Raw genomic sequence first — 21483 nt, 5'->3', positions numbered from 1 at the left:
ACATATAAACTGGAAAATCCCTTTAGATTTTGGACAGTGTGTGATGCTTAAATACTTGTTACTTTTTTTCCCCCTCTGTTGTAATTGTAAGAACCATCACTGTTACCATAAAAGATAGCTATTCTACCTAACAACTTAAAGTGAGTGTAAAGGTATTTTTTTAATTAAAATAACAGACATCTTATACTACCTGCTCTGTGCAATAATATTCGAGTGTGCCCCCACAGCAAGCTGCAGCCTTGCTCCCGAGCCAAGCTCTGTGTGTTCAGTGACACCCCACCCCTGCTCTCTGCTCACAGGTTTGATTGATGGCAGCAGGAGCCAATGGCCAATGGCCCTGTACACACAATCTGACAGTCCGACAACAATATCCATGGATTTTTTCTGACGGATGTTGGTTCAAACTTGTCTTGCATACACGCGGTCACACAAAGTATGTCGGAAATTGCGAACGTCAAGAACGTGGTGACATACAACACGTACGACGAGCCGAGACAAATGTAGTTCTATAGCCAGTGCGGCACTTCTGCTTGATTCCGAGCATGCATAGAACTTTGTGCGTCGGAATTGTGTGTGTCGGAAATTCCGATGGAAAATGTCTGATGGAGCCTACACACGGTTGGAATTTCTGACAAAAAGCTCCCAAACATTTTCCATTGGATAATGCTGGCCATACACGCACAGAATTTCGGACGAAACTAGTTGTTTTCGGAAAGATCGTTCGACAATCGTGCCGTTAGTGGACCCAACTTTACCAACGATTTAGACCGCGGGGCTGGCTATCGATGAATCCAAAGTGAAATCTTTTACCGTTTCAACTAGTGTATATTGTAATTGAAACGATAAGAATATTCTGTCTTGTATAATTTATATATGTTTTTATTGTTATCCAATGGTAATGACAATCATGAAAAAGTTTATTCTTTAAGTTAGTGGGCAATTCGCTTTTGACCAACAAATAATCATTCAATCTGCAAACGGCTGAAATTCTGGGAGTATTTGGCCAGCATAAGGCTGCATTCACACCCGCGCATATTGTTTTCAGGTGGAAAGTCACACGTTTTTAAATGCAATTTTTACTGTGTTTTTTCCCACGATTTTGTACAGGTCAAAGGGTCACCAATGTAAAAAGCAGAAAAAAAAAAACACCTGTAATCTGCCCAAAAAGAAGCTCATATACTTTTTTGAGCTTCAGGCGACAGAACGTTTAGATGTGAACAGGGGCCATTTAAATGAATGGGATTTTGCTTGTTGGGCGTTTTTGAACTTTCGAGATGAGCGTTTTACGAGCTGAAAACTCTCAGGTGTGAATGCAGCTTTAACAAGGGCCGATAACCCTTAAAACACTACAAGTGAGCAGCATTAGCTGATTGCATGGAACATTTATCTTTTTTTTTCTCCATAGATATCATCTTTAACTAATTCAGTGCCTGAGGGCTCACACTCATAGCTAGATAACATTTAAACATCCTATTTTTTTCAGTAGGTGCATGTGACATGGACAGCATCTGCAATCATCATTCCCATTACCTTGTTATACATTGTTAAAAAAAAAAAAATCTATATTGAATTATTGTTTGTTTTTTTGTGCATGCACAGAAAGTAACACAGATTTTTTTTTTCTTTTTTACAGCATTTATAAAAAGATTTTCATACAGATTTTCAATCAAAGCTTCTGACATATATTGTCAACTAAAAGCGGAAAAAACTCAGTTTGGTCTTTAATACATAATCTGGGTCCAGTAAAAGTCAGAATTTTTGTTTATACAAAGGCATTATTTTTGTTTTACAAAAAATGAATATGTTCATATTCAAGTGTTTTTTTTCTGTTCAAAGTGTAGCTCCACTAAATGGTGTTCAGCAAGGGTGTGATTTTGTATTTTTCAATCTCAGTATTCATGCCCATCATCTGCCAGTGTCAAACTCATTTTGCAGCTGCCTGGTGAAGAGAGGAAACCCATTTACTAACTGCTTAGCCTATTTCCCACCCTCACCTACCTACTACGCAGAGATCACCTTAAGCCCCGTACACACGAGCAGACTTTTCAACATCCAAAGTCTGACGGACTGAGTCCGTCAGACTATTCGATCGTGTGTGGGCTGCAACAGACTTTTGACTTGCCAAAGTCCGAAGGACTTTAGAATATGGAACATGCTTCAAATTTTTCCGAAGGAACTCCGCCGGACCCGGTCCCTTCGAAAAATTCGCTCGTGTGTATGCTATTCCGACGGACTAAAACCGACGCTAGGGCAGCTATTGGCTACTGGCTATGAACTTTCTTATTCGAATCCAGTCGTACGTCATCACGTTCGAATCCGTCGGAGTTTAGTGTGATTGTGTGTGGCCAAGTCCGCTCAGCCGAAAAGTCCGTCAGAACTCTGTCGGAACTCCGGCAGAACTCCGACGGAACTCCTTCGGAAGTCTGTCGGACATAAGTCCTCTCGTGTGTACGGGGCTTAACTCTTACCTGACAACTGTTTTGGACTTGCTCAAGGCTTGGCACTATAGTGCAGTAAATACGGGTATTGGTGTTCAGGAAGTGCTACTGGCTGGCTCTGAGCAGCCAATCAGTATTGGTGATGCAGAAAGGTCCCACCCTCCTGACAGCTGTGCGCAAGTAACACTGATCAAGAAAACTCAGAACCTCTGTCAGATAAAGCAGAGGCAACTGCAGTTGATGTACACCCAGAAGTGCTTTGGAGCACATTAAAACAGATTGTCATGCCAAAGCTCTTCTAAACATTAACAATATATGCCTGTATGTGATGACATTGCCTGGAAGCTGTACGTTTGCTGGCAGTTGGGAAAACTGGCATTAGAGCCAAGCTAATTAATGATTTACCATGCATTGACTAAATCTGATCTTTCCCAGGAAACTTTTTTTTTTACCATTTTTATCTTAAAAACTGTTTTCACAGACTCCGGCAATTTAATGGGTCATTGGATTCCTGCAACAGGGGTAAATGAATGGCTTGATTTGCCATACATTGCAATTGACAAACTACTGTATATTCAGGTAAAGAGAAAATGTAGTCTTAGTCATTCTATTTTGTATGAAGCACACAAAAAAGTCAGATTTGTTGGATGAAAAAGTAGTATATTAGCTGATAGTAATAATGGGCTGCATATTAAAATATACTTCATATATAGATATATAAATACAATAAGGTAGATTGTCACATGATTTTACACAGTACATATAAGATAAATAGATAAACACATGATACGCATAATACAAAAGAGATACAACTCTAATACAGCCCGTGATGAATAGAAACATGGCATGACAGCGCTACGCATTTTGTGGTGGTTATATCCACTATTCAGGAGCATGCACGTGATTTGCATCAGTAAATAAAGTGAAGACATTTTATTTTTTTACTTTTATCCTTCCTGTTTTTTGATATAGTTAGACCACATAGCAATTTCTTCACTTTATTCATTATGTTTATTGTGTTTATTTATCTTAGATGTACTGTCTACAATCATGTGACAATCTACCTTATTGTATTTATATGTATAAAGTATATTTTAATATGCAGCCCATTATTACTATCAACTAATATACTGCTTTTTCATCCAATAAATCTGACTTTTTTGTGTGCTTCATACAAAGTCCCACTTTTTCTTTCTTTTTATTCATATAGATAGGGTGATAGGGTGTGGAGGCAGATGGCCCTGCCAGGTTATTGCCTTATATGAAGTCCCAAACCGTTTTCTCTTTCCTTTATACATATCGGGGATGGAAGCACGCAGTTTGTGCATAGTTAGGTCTGACTATAATAGCATATATACTGCATTTTTATTTGAGTAATTATATTGTGTTATTGTGCCCATTCCCCTCTCTGTACAAGATTCACTATATTAGGGATGTGACTATTATCTCATCTCTTATCTTTATGCTTAGTTTCCCCTTGCTGTGCTGTGTGTCACATGATCTGGTTACAGGAGCCCATTGGCTCCCATCACGTCTGGGAGCTGCAATGCTTACCACGGGCTCTCCTCCACCCCCTTCCCCTGGGGTGGGTGGGGGTCTCGTGCTATGCATCAACATCACGCCTTTGCGCCAGGAAGTGTGGTGTCATTCTGTGGCGCCATCTCTCCGGCGTCCTTTACATCCAGCGGCTGTATGGGAGGACTGCTATCAGCACCAATGGTAGGCGGCTTAGTCGCTCAATCGTTTAAGCCTTCCCCCTGCTCTGCACGCTGGCATGACATTGGTGGGTGTGTGACGGCTGTGTCCATAAAGGTCCCATTTCTTGGTGGCTCTTTCACTTTGGTGGTCTTTCTCTGTCTTTGCTTAGCCAACTATACACATCACGCTGGACCTCAGACTTCACATGCCAGTCTGGGTAATTTGGTAATTAGAATTCACCATCTTTTGGAGTTGACACATTTTCTTTTTATTTTCCTTGGTGGTTTAGTTCTACATCCTTCACTTTCTTACCACTTACTCTTACTCATCTTGGTTTTAACTGACACTTTCTACTTTACATCTGTCTTGCTCTACCTGAGTACAGGACATACTGCACATTGTGTATTAACATATTATATTCTTTATAGGAGTTTCCCATGATGGGCTTAATACTATGGTTACAAATAGCTATCCTCAATTCTGGACAATGTCCCCCCTGGATGTGACCCGTTGGTTCTGCGGGCCGTTCTTCCCTACCTCAGCTCCCTGTAGAGATGCCTTTCGGGGTGCTTCTGGATTATAGTGCTACATTGATTAAACATACAGATTTGTTTGCAAGTATCTCAGAGAATGGAACTTTATTAGTTTCCAATTTTTATTTTATTTTTTTACCTTTTATACTTCCTGTTTTTTGATATGGTTAGACCACATAGCCATTTCTTCACTTTATTATATATGCAAGTCACGTGCATGCTCCTGAAGAGTGGGTATAACCTCCACGATACGCGTAGAGCTGTCATATGCTGTGTTTCTATTCATTACGGGCTGTATTCGAGTTTTATCTATTTTTCATTATGTGTATCATGTATTTATCTTATATGTACTATCTATAATAATGTGATAATCTACTTTATTGTGTGTGTGTGTGTATATATATATATATATATTTATATATATATAAAGTATATTTTAATATGCAGCCCATTATCAACTAATATACTACTTTTTTATCCAATAAATCAGACTTTTTTGCATGCTTCACACAAAGTCCCATTTTTTCTTTCTTTTTATTCATATAGATAGGGATGGAGGCAGATGGCCCTACCAGGTTATTGCCTCATATAAAATCCCAAACCGTTTTCTCTTTCTTTAGTCATTCTATTGTTTTGTTTATGTGAAAATAATCTCATCAGTATATGCTAATGAATTAGAGACCTTGGGGGTTATTTACTAAAGGCAACTCCACTTTGCACTGCAAGTGCACTCACTGTAGATCTGAGGGGGACATGCAAGGAAAATAAAAAATAGCATTTTAGCTTGTACACGATTGAATGATAAAATCAGCAGAGCTTGCCCTCATTTCAGCTCTTTCCCTCAGATCCACAGTGACTGCACTTTCAAGTGCACTTGTAGTGCAACGTGGATTTGCCTTTAGTAAATCAACACCCTTGTCTTTATGGATTGTTTGTGTGTAGAACTAGACACCGCTATATTTGTTGCATTATATATGCAAACACTGCGTTGTTGTGCTTCCCTATGCTTGCACTTTACTGCTGTTTTCCGTAATGCGGGTTATTGACTTAGCTGACTTATATAAAAAACAATGCACTCCATCTATGGCTGATATCTCAACTACTGTAAAGAGAGAGACCGTAAATGGACTGCCCAGTGATGGCTAATAAACCAATCGCTAAATTTAATGCTATAACAATTGTAAAAGAGAAAGCTTATAAAAATGTTACATCTCAAAAATTACTTTAAATTATGTAATAAAATCATTCAAATCATGAGCTTACTAGAAAAACCCATACCATACCAGTAAAGTACATGGAAAGTATCAGATCGGCTCAATTCACTGCATACCATCAACCGTTCAGTCATCTCAAATAGGCATACTGTTGCAAGATTTTTTTGTGAGTAAAGAGCAAGAGCTACTACTTTGGCAGTGTATGTTGTACCCTGGGCACTCTATTTTCCTACAGGGTACCTGAATACCAGAGAAAAAGGGCCCAAATGTAACATTTTAACAATGCCCTCTTTACAATCCATGAATGCTGTTTAGTGGAATTACCCTACAAAAAAATGTCTACCTAATTGGTAATACTTGTACTATCTAAAGGGGATGGGGGATATAGAGTGCCTGATTGTCTGTGCAACATGTGCGGATCCGGCCCATAAAAAACAGCACAATGTGGGGGACTTACTTCTGTCTCACCAGCCCACTAGGCACTATGTAGTAGTATTCATTGTGGCACCTGAGGCTAGGTCACATATAATCCTGTACAAACATTACCCATTTTACACTGTGTACACAGCGCTTCTCATAAGCTTGGATAGAGGCATGTCACACAGGTCGACCAACACCCCGAGAGCAGAAATTAAATGCAGCACCAGCAGAATATTTATGAAAACAAATATTGAGGCACACAAAAGTACTGCTGGGAAGATTATTAACATACTAATATATACATTTCTGGAAGCCGTGCGTGGTTTTTGGTCATATGCACCAAGAAATACAGCTCTAAATATTTACCAACCTAAATAACGAATGCTTTTCTGGTCTGATTTACTATTTTGCACATAGATAAAGGCAGTTTGTTGATTTAAGGCAGTATGGTGACCTGTTTTAACTACTACCCTCAGGGGTGCTACATTCTGATGTTGGGCTTGCATCTTTGACATTTATGAAATTCTGATTTTATCTTTTGAATAAATAAGGTGATTGCATTAACAAATGAAGCACAGCAGTGACCTCCTTGCTTGATACCATTACAGATTGATATTTGCTACCGATTTCAGTGTCATTAGAATGAGAGCATGCCTATATCAGTTATAGTAATGTACAAATATTGAGCTTTTTACTTATTTGAATATAATAAATGTGCTTTAAGACTTTTAACACTGAACCATAAGGTGCATAGTCTAACCTATAAAACACACAATGGAAGATACAAAACAATTATAAGTTCCTCAATAGAAAGCTTAATCAAGCCCCATTGTTCATAATTTGAGTGTTTCCTTGATATTATAATACAGGGTTCTGTCATACAGCCAGGTGGGAAGGGAAGCAGAACAGAGATTCATATGGCACTTGACTCCAGCAGATGTAAGCCATCAAGGCTGATTTCATATAGATTGCTCTAAAAAAAATAATTAAGGGGCCATTAAAATACAGTCCATGATCATTTTCCCAATGCGTGATTGTATAGCTTAGATTGTTGATTCAGTAGTTATTGGATGGATGATATAGTATTTGCAGGGCTTACAAAGAACAGCTTGCAATTTTTATAAGCATGACTTCCTTTGAATATCCTTTCAGGATAAAAATAAAACATTCCTTTTTTTTTTTTACAAATTATCAGGGAGCAGGAATGGCACCAAGACGTGTGTGAACGCCACAGTTCTAGCTGCAGTGTTACAGAAAGAAGTTCTTATCTTTACTTTCTTGTGGAAAATCTTAAGCTTAAAGCCAGCAGATATGTTTTTTTTTTAGACTTCAGAGACGAGATGTGATTTGTATGTGCTTACTTATGATACATAATGCTAGGCAAACTGCTCTAGCACGTTACATAAATTAAATTTACACCAAAATACAGCTTTGTGCATTGCAATTCTTTTCAGAGATTCAGTACCAAGGGTGTTTCCGTACAGACTGTCATGCTGCAGTAGACTTTCTTTCCACTAGGTGGCACTCCTATCAAAGTACTCAAAATTGAACAATACAGTGGTCCAAGGAAAGGATTGCAAAGTTCTGATTCATTAAAGTGAAAACCAACACCAACTGTTGCATAAATACCAAGGTTATACACAGTTAAGGCGAATCTTGTAAATCCAGTAGTTTGGAGTCTCACAGAGCATCGCAAAGGTGTCCCTGAGACATCAGAACTTGTAGTTGTATTTGCAGCAGTTCTAGGCTGAAAGAAAGAGAGATGATTTTTATTAATTGCATTTGCAGCTTATTATGCCATAATTGTCCCATCATTTAAAATAAACCCTAAACAGTATGTGAGATCCTCTGAGCAGTTATTGGGAATGGTGTGCAGACTCTAGCAAAGAAAATTCACCATTGGAGTTCCTGAGAAACATAAGCCAATAATTACATAATGTTTTAATTGACAAAACTGCATAAAATAATAAATAGCTGTAGTCAGTTATTAAGAGATAACACAAGGTTCTCACTGTGGTGTTAGCTATGCAATACTATGCAACTTATCGTGGCTACATGTTACTGTTTTGCATACATCAGAAAGCCCATTGTTCAGTACCATGTACAAGAGAAGCTTATAAAGAGTAAAAAAAAAAATATATACAGTGCTCAGAGGGCCTTGGAGTCTAACACCAAGAGAGCTCAAAGAGTCCCATCACCTTTATTGAGAAAAAATAAAAAATCCCCTATGGATGATGTATATTGCAAGGACACACTTTGTTGCAGATCCCTACCTGTTTCTGCTCTGAAGTAAAAGCTATTTGTTGATTTGCAGAGTGAATACGAATGTGACTTTTGCATTATTAATCTACTGATGCACTTGCATTATTGATCAAGCAGACATTTTCCAACAGGGCGGTTGTATAGTAGTCGAGTGGTAGACCAACTTTTGTACAACCATTCTGCCCATACATGGATCAAAATATGACCAGTCGTTGGTGAACTTTAATTTTCTTTTTTTTTTCAGGCTTTTCTCCCCTTTATTTTTATCTGGCAATCCTGCAAATAGCATATCTATTGTCCTTTCGTGTCTACTCTAATTTCTCCATTATCTATGGAGGGAGCCACGGTTGTCACACAGGTGGACTTCAAATATGTTGGCTTTTCATTACCTAGTTAAATGATGGGATTAGTCATTTACAGAAGAAAGATAAAGTCGTTTGTGCCTTCAGTTCAACTCAAAGGAAGTGACAAAGACATTGCATTTCTGGCAAGATCAACAGGTATTTCTTGATCAATATTGTGCAAGAGACGGGCATATTCAGGCATGACTGGGTTATATGGAGATACTATCAGTTGATTGGACACTGGCAAAAAAATTGTGAGGACCCTCATATAACTCCTCCTGCTCCCAGCAATACTCAGTTCTTTGCTAGCATCCTGGTAAAGGCTTGTTCAGCTAAATCTGTCAGTGCCTCCTGGGCCTTTCAGCATTAGGCCTCTGGATTGCAAATTTTTAAGGCTGCCACCCGTTCTTCAGTTTACTAAGATTTACCAGGTAGATGTCTAAGCCTTGGCTGATGCTGCTGTTGGGTGCAAAGTGCTTTAGGCCGTTGTTTAAGTTGAGTCTGCCCCCCCCCTCTTTTTTTTATGAGGGGTTTGTTGCCTGATCTTGTTGCTGTGTTACCCTTCTCTCATTGGTATTCCTTGGGGGTGTTCCAATCATCTCTGAATCTGTCTTGTGCTGTATAAGGCTGGGTTCACACTGCTGCGGGGGGAGATCCGGATGTGATTCGCACAGCAAATCACATCCGATCTCCGTAGCACTGCGAGTTCAGCCATACAGATAGTATGGCTGAACTCGCAGCTGTCCCGCAGCAAACTCGCACAGGACCCTTTTTTGGGTCCGCAACGGAATCGGATCGCATGGGGGTTCACACCATGCGATCCGATTCCTGTGCGAGTCGGCAGATCGCACTGCGATATGCCGACGGATCTGGGGGTGTCATTAACATAACATTGACACCCCCAGCCGTCCGCATAGGGCAGTGTGAACTGCCGGCGGGAGGTATGCGATGCGGGAAAACGCCGCGGATTCGCGGCGTTCCCGCATCGCAATAGTGTGAACCTAGCCTAATAAAGAAAATGGGATTTTTTATTTACCTGCGGTCCATTTCTTGGAGTATAATACAGGACACAGCCTGCCCCTCCCCAATGCGGTCTTTAATTGTTTGCTACAGAGTTGAGGATTGCTGGGAGTGGGAGGGGTTATATGGGAGTCCTCAAAGTTTTTCTGCCAGTGTCCAGTCACCTGAAGGTACCAGACTATATATATATATATATATATATATATATATATATATATATATATATATATATATATATATATATATATATATATATAAACCAAGTTGTCTCTGAATCTGCCCGTGTCCTGTGCTGTACTCCATGAATGGATTTTACAGGGCAAGTCAAAATTAAAATTTTCTGTACTTGTTGATTATGTTTTTAGCCAGAAACTTAAAAACAAATGCAACCACCACATCTAAGGACTTGGTAAACTGCAATATATTTTTTAGTTTGTGTGTATATACCGATGCATCTCATAACATTTGAATGTTATCAACATTTTTTATTTATTTCAGTAATTCAATTAAAACGTGAAACTCATATATTGTATATAGATAAGTTACACACAGAGTTATCTGTTTTAAGCATTTTTTTTCTTAAAATTTTTGATGATTATGGCTTGTAGCTAGTGAAAACCCTAAATTCAGTATCTCAGAAAATTTGAATATTACAAGACCAATAAAAAAAAAGGATTTTTAATACAGAAATGTTGGCTTACTGAAAAGTATGTCCATGCACAGTATAATATGTACTCAATACTTGGTCAGGGCTCATTTTGCATAAATTACAGCATCAATGACACATGGCATGGAGGCGATCACCCTGTGGCACTGCTGAGGTATTATGGAAGCCCAGGATGCTTTGATAGTGGCTTTCAGCTCATCTGCATTGCTGGGTCTGGTGTCTATCATCTTCCTCTTGACAATATCCCACATATTCTCTATGGTGTTTAGGTAAGGCCAGTTTGGTGGCCAATCAAGCACAGTTATACCATGATCATTAAACCAGGTATTAGCACTTTTGGCAGTGTGGGCAGGTGCCAAGTTCTGCTGGAAAATGAAATCAGCATCTCCATAAAGCTGGTCAGCAGAGGGAAGCATGAAGTGCTCTAGAAATCCCTGGTAGAGGGCTGTGCTGACTTTGGACTTGATAAAACACAGTGGACCAACACCAGCCAGGGCTGTCTTTAAGGCAGGGCAAAAGGGGCAGCTGCCCTGGCATTGTTGTGGGGCCCAAAGCAGGTGCCTCATACTTGCCAACTATCCTGGTTTAAATTCCCTTGTCCCTTGAACTTTTAGTCCTGTGCTGTGTCCCAATATCTCAGTGTGAAGTGCTGCTACTAATGCTGCACAGCTCTGCCCTAGTGTTGTGTACAGATGACTCACCTGCAGACCCTGTGTTTATATGTAAATAACCGACATTCCTGTGGCAGCTGGTGGCATTCATATGTATATCATGCCCCCCTGAGGTCATATTCAAACCTCCCAACTTTTTGAGATGGGAACTAGGGACACCTATTAGCAAAAGTATGTAGGCATAGGACACCCCCCCGTCACACCCCTTTAAAGAAGAATTATACAAAAAAGATTAGTTAAACTCACAAATGCTTTTTTTTTACCACTACTGCTCTTTTATACTGGAATTATGAAATTTACAAATGCAGCAATTTAGAAATTGGATGAAAGGTTTAACACTGGGAAACATTTTTTGATAGATAAGTAGTGCATTTATTCACACTAGTGGCCAGTGTGAATGTTCCCCGTACATTAGTGGTCAGTGTAAATCCCTCCTTACATTGGTGGTTACGGTGAATGCTTCTATTACATTGGTGGTCAGTGTAAACCCCTATTACATTGGTGGCCAGTGTTGAAACTCCTTTTTATATTGGTAGTCGGTAAAAAAAAATCAGCTTTGCCAATGATCACACCCTCCCCTCCTCCCATTACTGCCACTAATCCCAAGAGTTCTAGGATCCCTAGGAGTTTTCTGTCTATTGATGGGTTCGTTCACCTCCCAAGTCCATGGTGTGCAGGCAGTGAGGAGATGATGTCCTGTAACCTCTAGCTACCAATCAGTGAGCAGTATTACTGTACAGTAATCTCTAGCAACCAATCAACAAGCAGAAATCATGTGCTGTAACCTCTAGCAACTAATCAGTGAGCCGTAATGTGTGCTGTAACCTTTAGCAACCAGTCAGTAAGTGGCAATGATATGCTGTAACCTGTGGCAACCAATCGCAATTGCTGTCTGATCTGATAAAGTAAACTGAGGGAGGAAAAGTGATGTGGGAGTTGCTCAGAAACAAATGAAAAGTAATATTTTAGAATTATTAATTGGGCCCTCAAACTTCATTCTCATTTTAAAAGCCAATGTTGGTTTTATTTAGAGGTAAAGGTGTATTTGCATAGCTGCCTTGTGTTTTTCTTCCCTGTTAGATTTAGGCCTTCACACCCCATTTGTCAGTTGGGGGAACACACTATGAGGGGCGCTAATAATTTGAACATACCTGTAAGTCTACAGAAACAATGGCAAGGAAGGGAACAGATCACCACACTATATAGCTTCATGAAATGCCTGGGTCACAAATAGATGACTGATGTTAACTCTTAAAAGCTATAGTGGCTTTATTTTAGGGTGATACAACTAAAAACATTTTATCTACATCGTACATTAGGAATATGAAAAATAAAGCAAGCTACCTTGTTCCATTGGGCTTATGTGCTGCTGCTCATGGTTTTCCAGTGTTCCACTTGCACTAGTCCCAGACAAAGGTGGAACTGATATTGCATCCTGTGATGTGACTACATTGCCCGCTGTGCCACCTGTTTTATTTGTAGGGCTTGTAGGAGTCCGGGGTATTCCTACTGATGGCTTCCTTGCTACAGGTGGGGGGATTTTGCTAGGTTTACGCTGTATTGGGGGTTTTCCATCTGGGCTTCGTGGTCCTCCTGGTGATTTGATTTCTGCTACCAAGTCCTTTTTTAATGACTCAGCTTCTTGTAAAGCATGAGGCTCAAACCCAAACTTCTTGGATCCTCTAGCAAATACAAAACTAGCTGCGGAGGCTGGTGATCTGTGTGCAGAGGGGGAATCTGGTGTTTTTTGAGGACTTGGAGATGGTTGTGTGGATGTGGGGCTTTCTGCTTGTGATGAATCTGATCCCTGAGAAGATCTGATAGAGAGTGACTTGCGCACAGGTTTTTGGGGAGCAGGAATCCCTGAAGGGAGTTGAGAAAATGGAGTTTGTGGGCCCCTGGCTTGCACAGATCTCAAACGGACCATCTGCAATAAGGAAGGGGTTACTATAGGCAAGCTTGCATCTTCTTTTGGTTGAGCTATGGTGCCTTGATTGTTTGTTGACAGTTTTTTGGAGCTTGGAGCACTGACCGGCTTCCATACATTTGACAGATGAAGAGGTGACGCTCCTGCAGGTGAAAGGGCTGAGCTAGTGGTAACGGCAGGTGATGGCATTACAGATGCAGAGGAATCCATAGGAGACCGTGATACAGTGCTTGCAGAATTATCAGTGGAAACTTTAGACTCCTGCTTGCAAACAGATTGATCCCGCAATGTGTTTTGTGGTACATTGACTTCAAGTTGTTCTTTAGGTTCAGCATTCCCAGCTGCTGCTGTGGCAACAAAATGTGGTTTATATACTATTGGTGGTATCAAACTTTGCTCTGAATCATCCGCTGCTGAGGGTACTACTACTGCTTTTGTTGTGGGAGGCACTGCATATTTTTGAATGTCTTTTTCAGAGTCAAACACAGATGTAGTGGGTGTCCCTGAATTAACGGCAATTACAGCTGTATCTGAATGCTTTGTATTTGTTAAAGGCACAGAATCAGGTTGCGTTTCAACAATGTCCAAAGGCTCCTCATTCTTGGAGACCTTGGAGAGAGTTTTTTCTGCTTCAGTCATCGAATTGTTATCATTGCTGTGGACAGTTAGACTTGTGACACTATCACTAAGTGGTTCTGAGGAAGGTGGTGGGGGCAAACTGAGTTCCTCTTCAGGAGGGGGGAAATCTGCCATAGAGAAGTCCTGCAAATCGGGGTCCTCTGGAGGAGGTGGAGGCCACAAGGATTCTTTGTGTGTTGCCTCTTCCAATGCTGATGGTGGAATCTCAGCATCTGACTCTGACTTTCGTACAGGTGGGGGTGTGGGGTGATGAGATGGGGGTGGAGAAGGGGCAGGAGTTACAACTGGGGTTACCAGAAAGTCAATATTTTTAATGGGTGGTGGGCAAGTAGGGGCTGATACATTTGGATGTGGGGGAATTAGATCTTGCTCTTCTTGAACTCCAATTGATGATCCCGCTGTTGGGGGACTTTCAAGGTGCAGAGAATTGTTCTCAGCAGAAAATGAGCTTGTATTAATGCTTGATGCTGACTTAAGACTGGATCTTTCTGGCTTAGGTGGGGTTCTCCTACGAGTACCTGGAGACTCGAGAAGAGAACGGACAGGCAATGTTGGCGTCCCACTCTGGCTTGAGTAACCACTAGATGGAGACAATGTTCGATCTGATCGAGTAGGTGAGCTTACTTTTGGCAGAAACACCTCATTTTCTACTGCTGTTTTCTCTGTTCGTGGAACCCAAGGGTCCCGGGCGTTATTAGTCTTGGTTGATGTCTTTTTCTCTGGCCTGGGGGGAAGTCCCATTTCTCTGTGCTGCTGTAATGAATAGGTACGTTTTGGAGGTGGAGGAGCCTTTTTGCTTTTTCGTAATGAAACACTACGAACGGATGAGCGACCGCTGCACAGACTGGCAGCATCAGATCCATCTTGGGTACCTGTGCTAGGGGCTGGAGATGCCCGGCCAGTGCTTAGTCCAGATTCATGCTTTTCACTTACTTCCAACATATTCTCACCACCTCGTGACGATATGGTGGAAGAATCAGACACAATGGTCTCTGTGGATTGTGAACGGCTCCATGTTTCACTAGAGGTAGACATACCCCTTCCCCGATGCAATGAGCCACGGATTGAAGCAGGACTAGCTGAAGCCAGGCTACAACGGCTTAAAGTTCGAACGCTAGATCGAGTCAAGGCAACCACATCAACTAAAGGAGGAAGAACTGCATTTGGAATGATTTTAGACATGTAGGTTCCTTGAGGTGAAATAGACATGACAGGATTAACTGGGTCACTCTGGGATGAATATGTAGTCATCCCAGGGACAGCTAAAGACTTTGGGCGAATGATGAGTGGGGATATCTTCTGACCAGTCTTCCAACCAATACAACTGTCATCTTGATACACCTTCTCTATGTGTCGTTGCAAAGCAGCTTCTGTTTGCTCTACAGCACCCAATGAAATGTGAGCTCCATTGTGTGGGACTTCAGCAGGCATACCGTCCACTGTAGGAATAACAACATATTCTTCCCCATCTTGTTGTACCCCATTCACTGTTGGCGTTGTAGCTGCCTTTTCACATGGTCGTCTTTGTCCTTTGGAAAACAATTCATGGATCCCACGATGAAAGGATGGTGTATGGAGACCTTCAGTTAAAATGAAGAAAACATCATATTATTATATAAATGTAATTGTTAAATGAACAGAACATAAAAAATAAAAAAATCAGACACTGGCACTCCTTTACCGGCTTACCAAGTTCTGCTGCAATGTGCTGTGGAACTCCTACAACAGTTGCTCTCTTCTCTTTGCGTCGTCTTCCTGCTTTACCCGATGACCAACTGGGTGAGTCATGAGGCCTAAATGTGGAGCCTAAAGAGAAAATAAAAATCATATAGTTTTAAAGTAACATCCAGGATGGTTTACCTTAAGAGCACTTGTACTACATGTAACTCTCGCCTACCTTTAAGGTAATTTATCATGACCCAAGTATTTATTAGTTGCATGCAGTTGTTCCTTGACATAGAAAATTTGTATTTCTGTTTTTGAGTAGTTTGTAAGCAGGGCCAAGAGGTTTTGGAAGCATTTGTGGGAGCTAAGCGAAATATTATTCCATCTATTTTGGTCTGGGGCTTCAGTGAGGTCTTTCTCTCATTTGTCTATATAAAGGAGTTTACGGAAGGCCTATGGAGTTAAGAAGTGATTAATAAAAATTGGAGACCAAACCCTTTAAAGTGGGGGTCTTTTCGGCATAGATTTTCAATTGGAGTCAAGCGTTTGGAAGCTCCCTTATGACATCTTAGTAAGCTATGAATGTGGTAATTTATTTAAACGTACTAGAAGGCCTCATTAGCTGGTAATTGCCAATGTTCCCAATGATACTGGAAAGATTTGACACAGTCAAGGGCAAGAAGTTTGTAGATGTATTTGGTTCCTTTCCTACACCACAAATGGAAAGCCAAAGGATTGTCAGCAGCTGGAAGGAATTGGGGGGTGTCTAGGATGCTCGAAAGAGAGGGAGGCAAGTGGGGAGAAATCGGGTTCCTGATTGGTTCCCATATAACTAGGTCCCACTGGCACAGAGAGTGTAATAGGGAAGGATCCACAAGTTCCAAGGGGAGGGGGTCAAATATGAAATTTTAGACAGGGCGGAAAGAGCATTCGGCTATTACCAAGTGTACTCAGATTGGCATTTTGTTGGTGATGTGGAGGGAGAGGAGAAGGGAAATGTGTCCAGCATAATAGCAAAGCTTGAGGTTGGCACTACCAGGCTTCCCGCCACCCTACAACAGTACAAGTCTGGAGCAGAAAAATGGGGTCTATGGTGGAGCCAGATAAAGTGAAATATCTTAAGTCATTCAATTCTTAGAATGTGGTTTGGTATGGGCACCGGTAGGACTATGAAATAGTAGAATACTATTATAAAATAGTAGAAGTTTCGACACAGAGGTCACACGGAGGGCCAACTGCGTGTTTGTGTGGCCGATTGCCACTGAGGTGTGTTTGCAAGTTAGTTTGTATGGGGGTTTGCATGTAGGTGCATGCCACAAAGTGTTTTATACAACTGGAGATGATATTGCGTGGTTGCAAGGGTGTCAGTGAGTGTCAGGTTGCGGTGACAATATTGCGTGGTTGCAGGGGTCTCAATGAGTATGAAGGTTTGTTTTTGAGATGACATTGCGTGGTTGCAAGGGTCTCAGTCTGGTTTGCTGAGAAGTTATTGCATAGTGGCAAAGGTCTTGATGATTATGAGGTTTGTTTTGAGATGGCATCGCATGGTTGCAAGGGTCTCAGTCTGGTTGCTGAGACGGTATTGCGTGGTTGCAAGGGTCTCAATGAGTATGAGGTTGTTTGAGACAATATTGTGTGGTTGCAAGGGTCTTGACGAGAGAGGGGTTACTAAGACAATGTTATGTTTTGCAAGGATCTCAAATGAGTGTCAGGCTGCTGAGACGATTTTGTATGGCTGCAAGGGTCTGAACGGGTGTCAGGTTTCTGAGACGAGATTGCGTGGTCACAAAGGTCTAGACAAGTGTGAGGTTGCTGAGACAATATTGCATTTTGGAAGAGTCTCAAATGAGTTTCTGACTGCTGAGACAATATTGCATGACTGCAAGGGTCTCAACGGGTGTTGGGTTTGCAGAGACAATATTGCGTTTGCAAGAGTCTCGGTGAGTGGAAGGCTGCTGAGACGATATTGCTTTTTCTCAACAAGAGTGTCAGGCTGCTAAGATGATTTGTCTGGTTGCAAAGGTCTCAATGAATGTCAATGAATGTCAGGTTGCTGGGGCAAGACTGCGTGGTCACAAAGGTCTTGATGAGTGAGAGGTTGCTCGAGACTGTATTGCGTGGTTGCAAGGGTCTTGATGAGTGGGAGATTGCTCGAGACAGTATTGCAAGGGTCTCAACAAGGGTATCAGGCTGTTGAGACGACTTTGCCTGGTTGCAAGGGTCTCAACAGGTGTCAGGTTGCTGGGCTGAGATTGTGAAGTGACAAAGTTTTTTTTTTTTTTTATTAATTCATTTATTTTTATTTGTTTATTTTTATTTACATTATTTTGTAATCATACATGTCATCACACATGCGCATGGAAAACCCACATGTACAGATGTGCTGAAGTTCTAAAAGCTGGGCAGATCCATTCAACACATCTTCAAATGCGTGGAATGTATTGTCATTCTCACCTAGATGAGAAAGGAAGGAGTGCTGCTCCGCAGCACAAATATAATCATAAGCACTTAATAAAATAAAAAAATGTATCTAATTGAGTGGAGGCAGGTTCAAATTATTTGTTTTTGTGGGTGATGGTCCACTTTAACCTACAATTTAAATGCTTAAACTAACCTAATACTGGAGGTAGGAAGGTATTACAGGAAATTGCAAATTTTCAAAAGCTGTATCAGCTTCCAAGCCACGTGGAATGTCATTGGTTCTTAATGATAAGAGTGGCTGAAAATTTTTAAAATAGTTGGCAGGTTTTCACTGTGGGGTTGATTTACTAAAGCTGGAGGGTGTAAAATCAGACTCACTTTGGCAGGTTTTCACTGCGTCTTTTATCTGCCTGACAAACACCCTCACTAGTCATCTACAGTTAGTAGTATTCTTATAGTCGACATGTTTACTGGTCTTATTACCTTTTCGCTGGATCAGCTCTGAACGAACGGACATTGCATCATCTGTATTTTCTGTGGAGCAGGAAAGAGAGCGAGTACGGAAAGCATCCTCAATGACTTCAGTTGAGGGCTGTGGGTCAAGACACAACAGTGTATACATCAATGAATAGGGCTAGCACTAGGAACACACTAAGAAAGAAAGTCTGTTCGGCATCATCATGAGAAATGAAAAAAAAAAAAAAAAGACATTATATCACATTTAATGAAATGTAAAATATACAGATTCACTTAAAGTAGTCCCTTAAATGCACTCCTGTGACCCAAAGGAGAAGTAGGAGCAAAAGAGGACCAAAAGAGCCTTAGCCCTACTTCTCCTTTGGGACGCAGGAGTGATCCCAGATTCCTGACCAGCATCTGGCTCAGCCTCTCAGCAAGCTGCTGAGAGCCTAAGCTAGCCACCTCTGCCCCTTCCACAGCCCAGCGCACCAGTGAGTGCTGGAGGGGCAAAGCAGAGAGCTGGTGACTGATACTCACTGGCTCACAGATCAGCTGTCCATGATCCGATCAGCTGTCCATGATCTCTCCATTCTTGGAGAGGGTGGGGGGCAGATGCAGTCTCGGACTGGTGCTGCATCCAGCTAGGTGAGTATGTAGGGTTTTTTTTTTGTTTTGATTTTTATTTCCCAAACTTCTCTTTTAAGTCTCCACTGACATTGTTTTTAACCTGTATACTAGTGTTCACGGAAGATTTTTGCACACATTCATCTGATCACCCTAATGCCGCTTACAGACGATTGGACATACCGACAACAAAATCCTGGATGTCGGCTCAAACTTGTCTTGCATACACACGGTTGCACAAATGTTTTTGGAAATGCCGAATGTCAAAAACTCTGTGACGTACAACATGTTCGACGAGCCGAGAAAAATGATGTTCAATAACCAGTGCACTTTTCTGCTTGATTGCAAGCATGAGTGAAATTTTGTGTGTCGGAATTGTGTATACACAATCGGAATTTCCGACAACGGATTTTGTTGTCAGAAAATGTGAGAACCAGCTCTGAAATTTTGTGTCAGAAATTTCGGACAAAAAATGTCAGATGGAGCCTACACACGGTCGGAGTTTCCGACAACAAGCTCACATCAAACATTTGTTTTCGGAAATTACGACCGTGTGTAAGCAGCACTAGAGTTTATGCACGACTTTGATATATGATGTCTTCCTCAATGTTCCACTTCCCCCTTCTCAGATCGCCTTCAGTGTTACCTTTCCTCACGTGTAGTCAATCCAACAACCTCCACTGTGGCCCTTTCTCATCTTGCTTCTTTGTTTTGACTAATGTCCCAGTTTGTGTTTTTGCTCCCCTACTCTACTGCCATTTCTTTTGGCGATGTGCTCACTCTCCTGCTATTTTCCTTTTCTCTAATCTGCCTCTCAGCACCACTTTTCTCCCCATGCCACTGTCCCTGCCCTCCTCTTTTTTTCTCTTCTCCCTGTTTTTCCTCAAATGTCTCTCTTCTGTGGACTCTCCATCTTTGGCCAAAAATGTTTAATGTCTCTTGCCTATTGCAGCTTCTCTCTTCAGCTCTACTGCCAAAAGCACACGCCCTGTACTATAAGATAGATATTTGTCACAGGAAAAATAATCTAAAGCTGCCCTAAAGTTATAATAGAGCTATACAGACATTTATGTCCACTCCCAATGTTACCACATTTATGAACAGGCCCACGTTTGGTAATTTTTCAAGTATGCTGCAAAACTACTCAAAGCAGGATTTCTGACAGTTCCACTAGGAAAGCTCCCCCACCTCTACCCTCATTGTGCACGTCTATAGAAAACTGCATGACAAGCTAGATCCCCACTGAGGTTTCAATACCTCTGCTTAGTCAACAGAGATTTTGTAACCTATCCTTCGACATCCCAAAAGCCAACACTAATTTGCTGTGATTTCTTTCTTTAACAACATATTAAACTTCGGTGGAATTTATTTCCACATAAATGCTTTAACCCTTCAGAAGATTTTTTTGACAAACCATAATTGCAATTGCTACACAACAGTCTGTCAAAAGAAGCATATATAAATTGTTGTTTACCTCAGAGGTCTTATTTTCCTCTTCAAGTGGATGTTTTTCTGAAGTAAAAAAAAAAAAGGTTATTTCAAAACAGTGAAAATAAATAATTACATATTCAAACATATCTAACAACTATAGTTAAACATATCTATCAAATATGTAACTGTGATATCATATATCTTGTCTATTAAGAGACACATGAAGGCTTAAACCTTAGGTTATACTGCCGCATACAAGAGGACTATACACTGCCAAACAGAAAAATGTAGGCCAGCCCCAGAAAACCCCTACTACTACTAGCTTGTCTTAGTTCTATTATAAAGTCATAGGTGGGTGGCCTTATTATCTTGAGCACTTTAGCTTTGCCATTGTAAATACTAACCTATTCTATTACTAGCACTTTTTCATTGCTGCTGGAGGCTGCCCCTCCGTTTCAAGCAATCCACTCCAGTTGTCCTCAGCCTAGGCTGGTCGGGCTGAGCATCACTAACTTTTTTTTATTTTTTTATTGGAGCTTGAAGCACCATTATTCCATTTCCCACCAGCTTTGATGAAGACAGGGTTAACATTGTGGATCTAAGCACTGATCTCAGAGGCCATAAACATGTTCTTGTGCCATCTACAGCATATTCTATATCTAGCCCAGCTATCAGCTGCAAAGACTCTGATTCTGGGTCACTGAAATCCTTGACTGATGAGCTCACCCCTAAGAAGTCAAAGTTTACTGTTATTACTAGGGATGCACCGAAATTTCAGCCGCCGAAACATATCGGCCGAAAATGCCCTTTTCGTCAATTTGCCGAAAGGAAAAAACGGCCGATAATTGAGCCGAAAATGGGGTGGGGCCTGGGCGGGGGCGGAGCACTGCCCCCACCCCTGGTGCCACCCATCATGGGAGGTGTATAGCGCAGAAGAGCCGCCTCCGCCCTCTGGTTCAATAGAGCGCTGGGAACATCACAGCTTTAATTTCAATAGCTGTGTGTTCTCCCGTAGTGCACCGTCACATACAGCCCCTCTCCCTTGTCCGG

The 21483-nt window shown here is 41.2% G+C and overlaps 1 protein-coding gene across 1 annotated transcript in view; it reads right to left on the bottom strand.

The window, feature by feature from the left end:
- Positions 1-1705: 1705 nt before the first annotated feature.
- Positions 1706-21483, bottom strand: part of NHSL3 (NHS like 3) — a 65283-nt gene continuing 45505 nt past the window's right edge. The window contains exons 3-7 of the mRNA XM_077482021.1: positions 20477-20514; positions 18403-18511; positions 15523-15639; positions 12612-15413; positions 1706-8050 (exon numbers count right to left, since the gene is read on the bottom strand). Of these exons, the coding sequence (XP_077338147.1) occupies positions 8046-8050; positions 12612-15413; positions 15523-15639; positions 18403-18511; positions 20477-20514 (3071 nt within the window). The 3' untranslated portion in view covers positions 1706-8045. The remainder of the gene's footprint in view (positions 8051-12611; positions 15414-15522; positions 15640-18402; positions 18512-20476; positions 20515-21483) is intronic.

This window comes from Lithobates pipiens, unplaced genomic scaffold (assembly GCF_037356315.1).
Source record: "Lithobates pipiens isolate NorthernLeopardFrog02 unplaced genomic scaffold, aLitPip1_a1.2 Scaffold_16, whole genome shotgun sequence".
Taxonomy (NCBI): Eukaryota; Metazoa; Chordata; class Amphibia; order Anura; family Ranidae; genus Lithobates; species Lithobates pipiens.
This window is presented reverse-complemented; position numbering and strand designations above follow the sequence as displayed.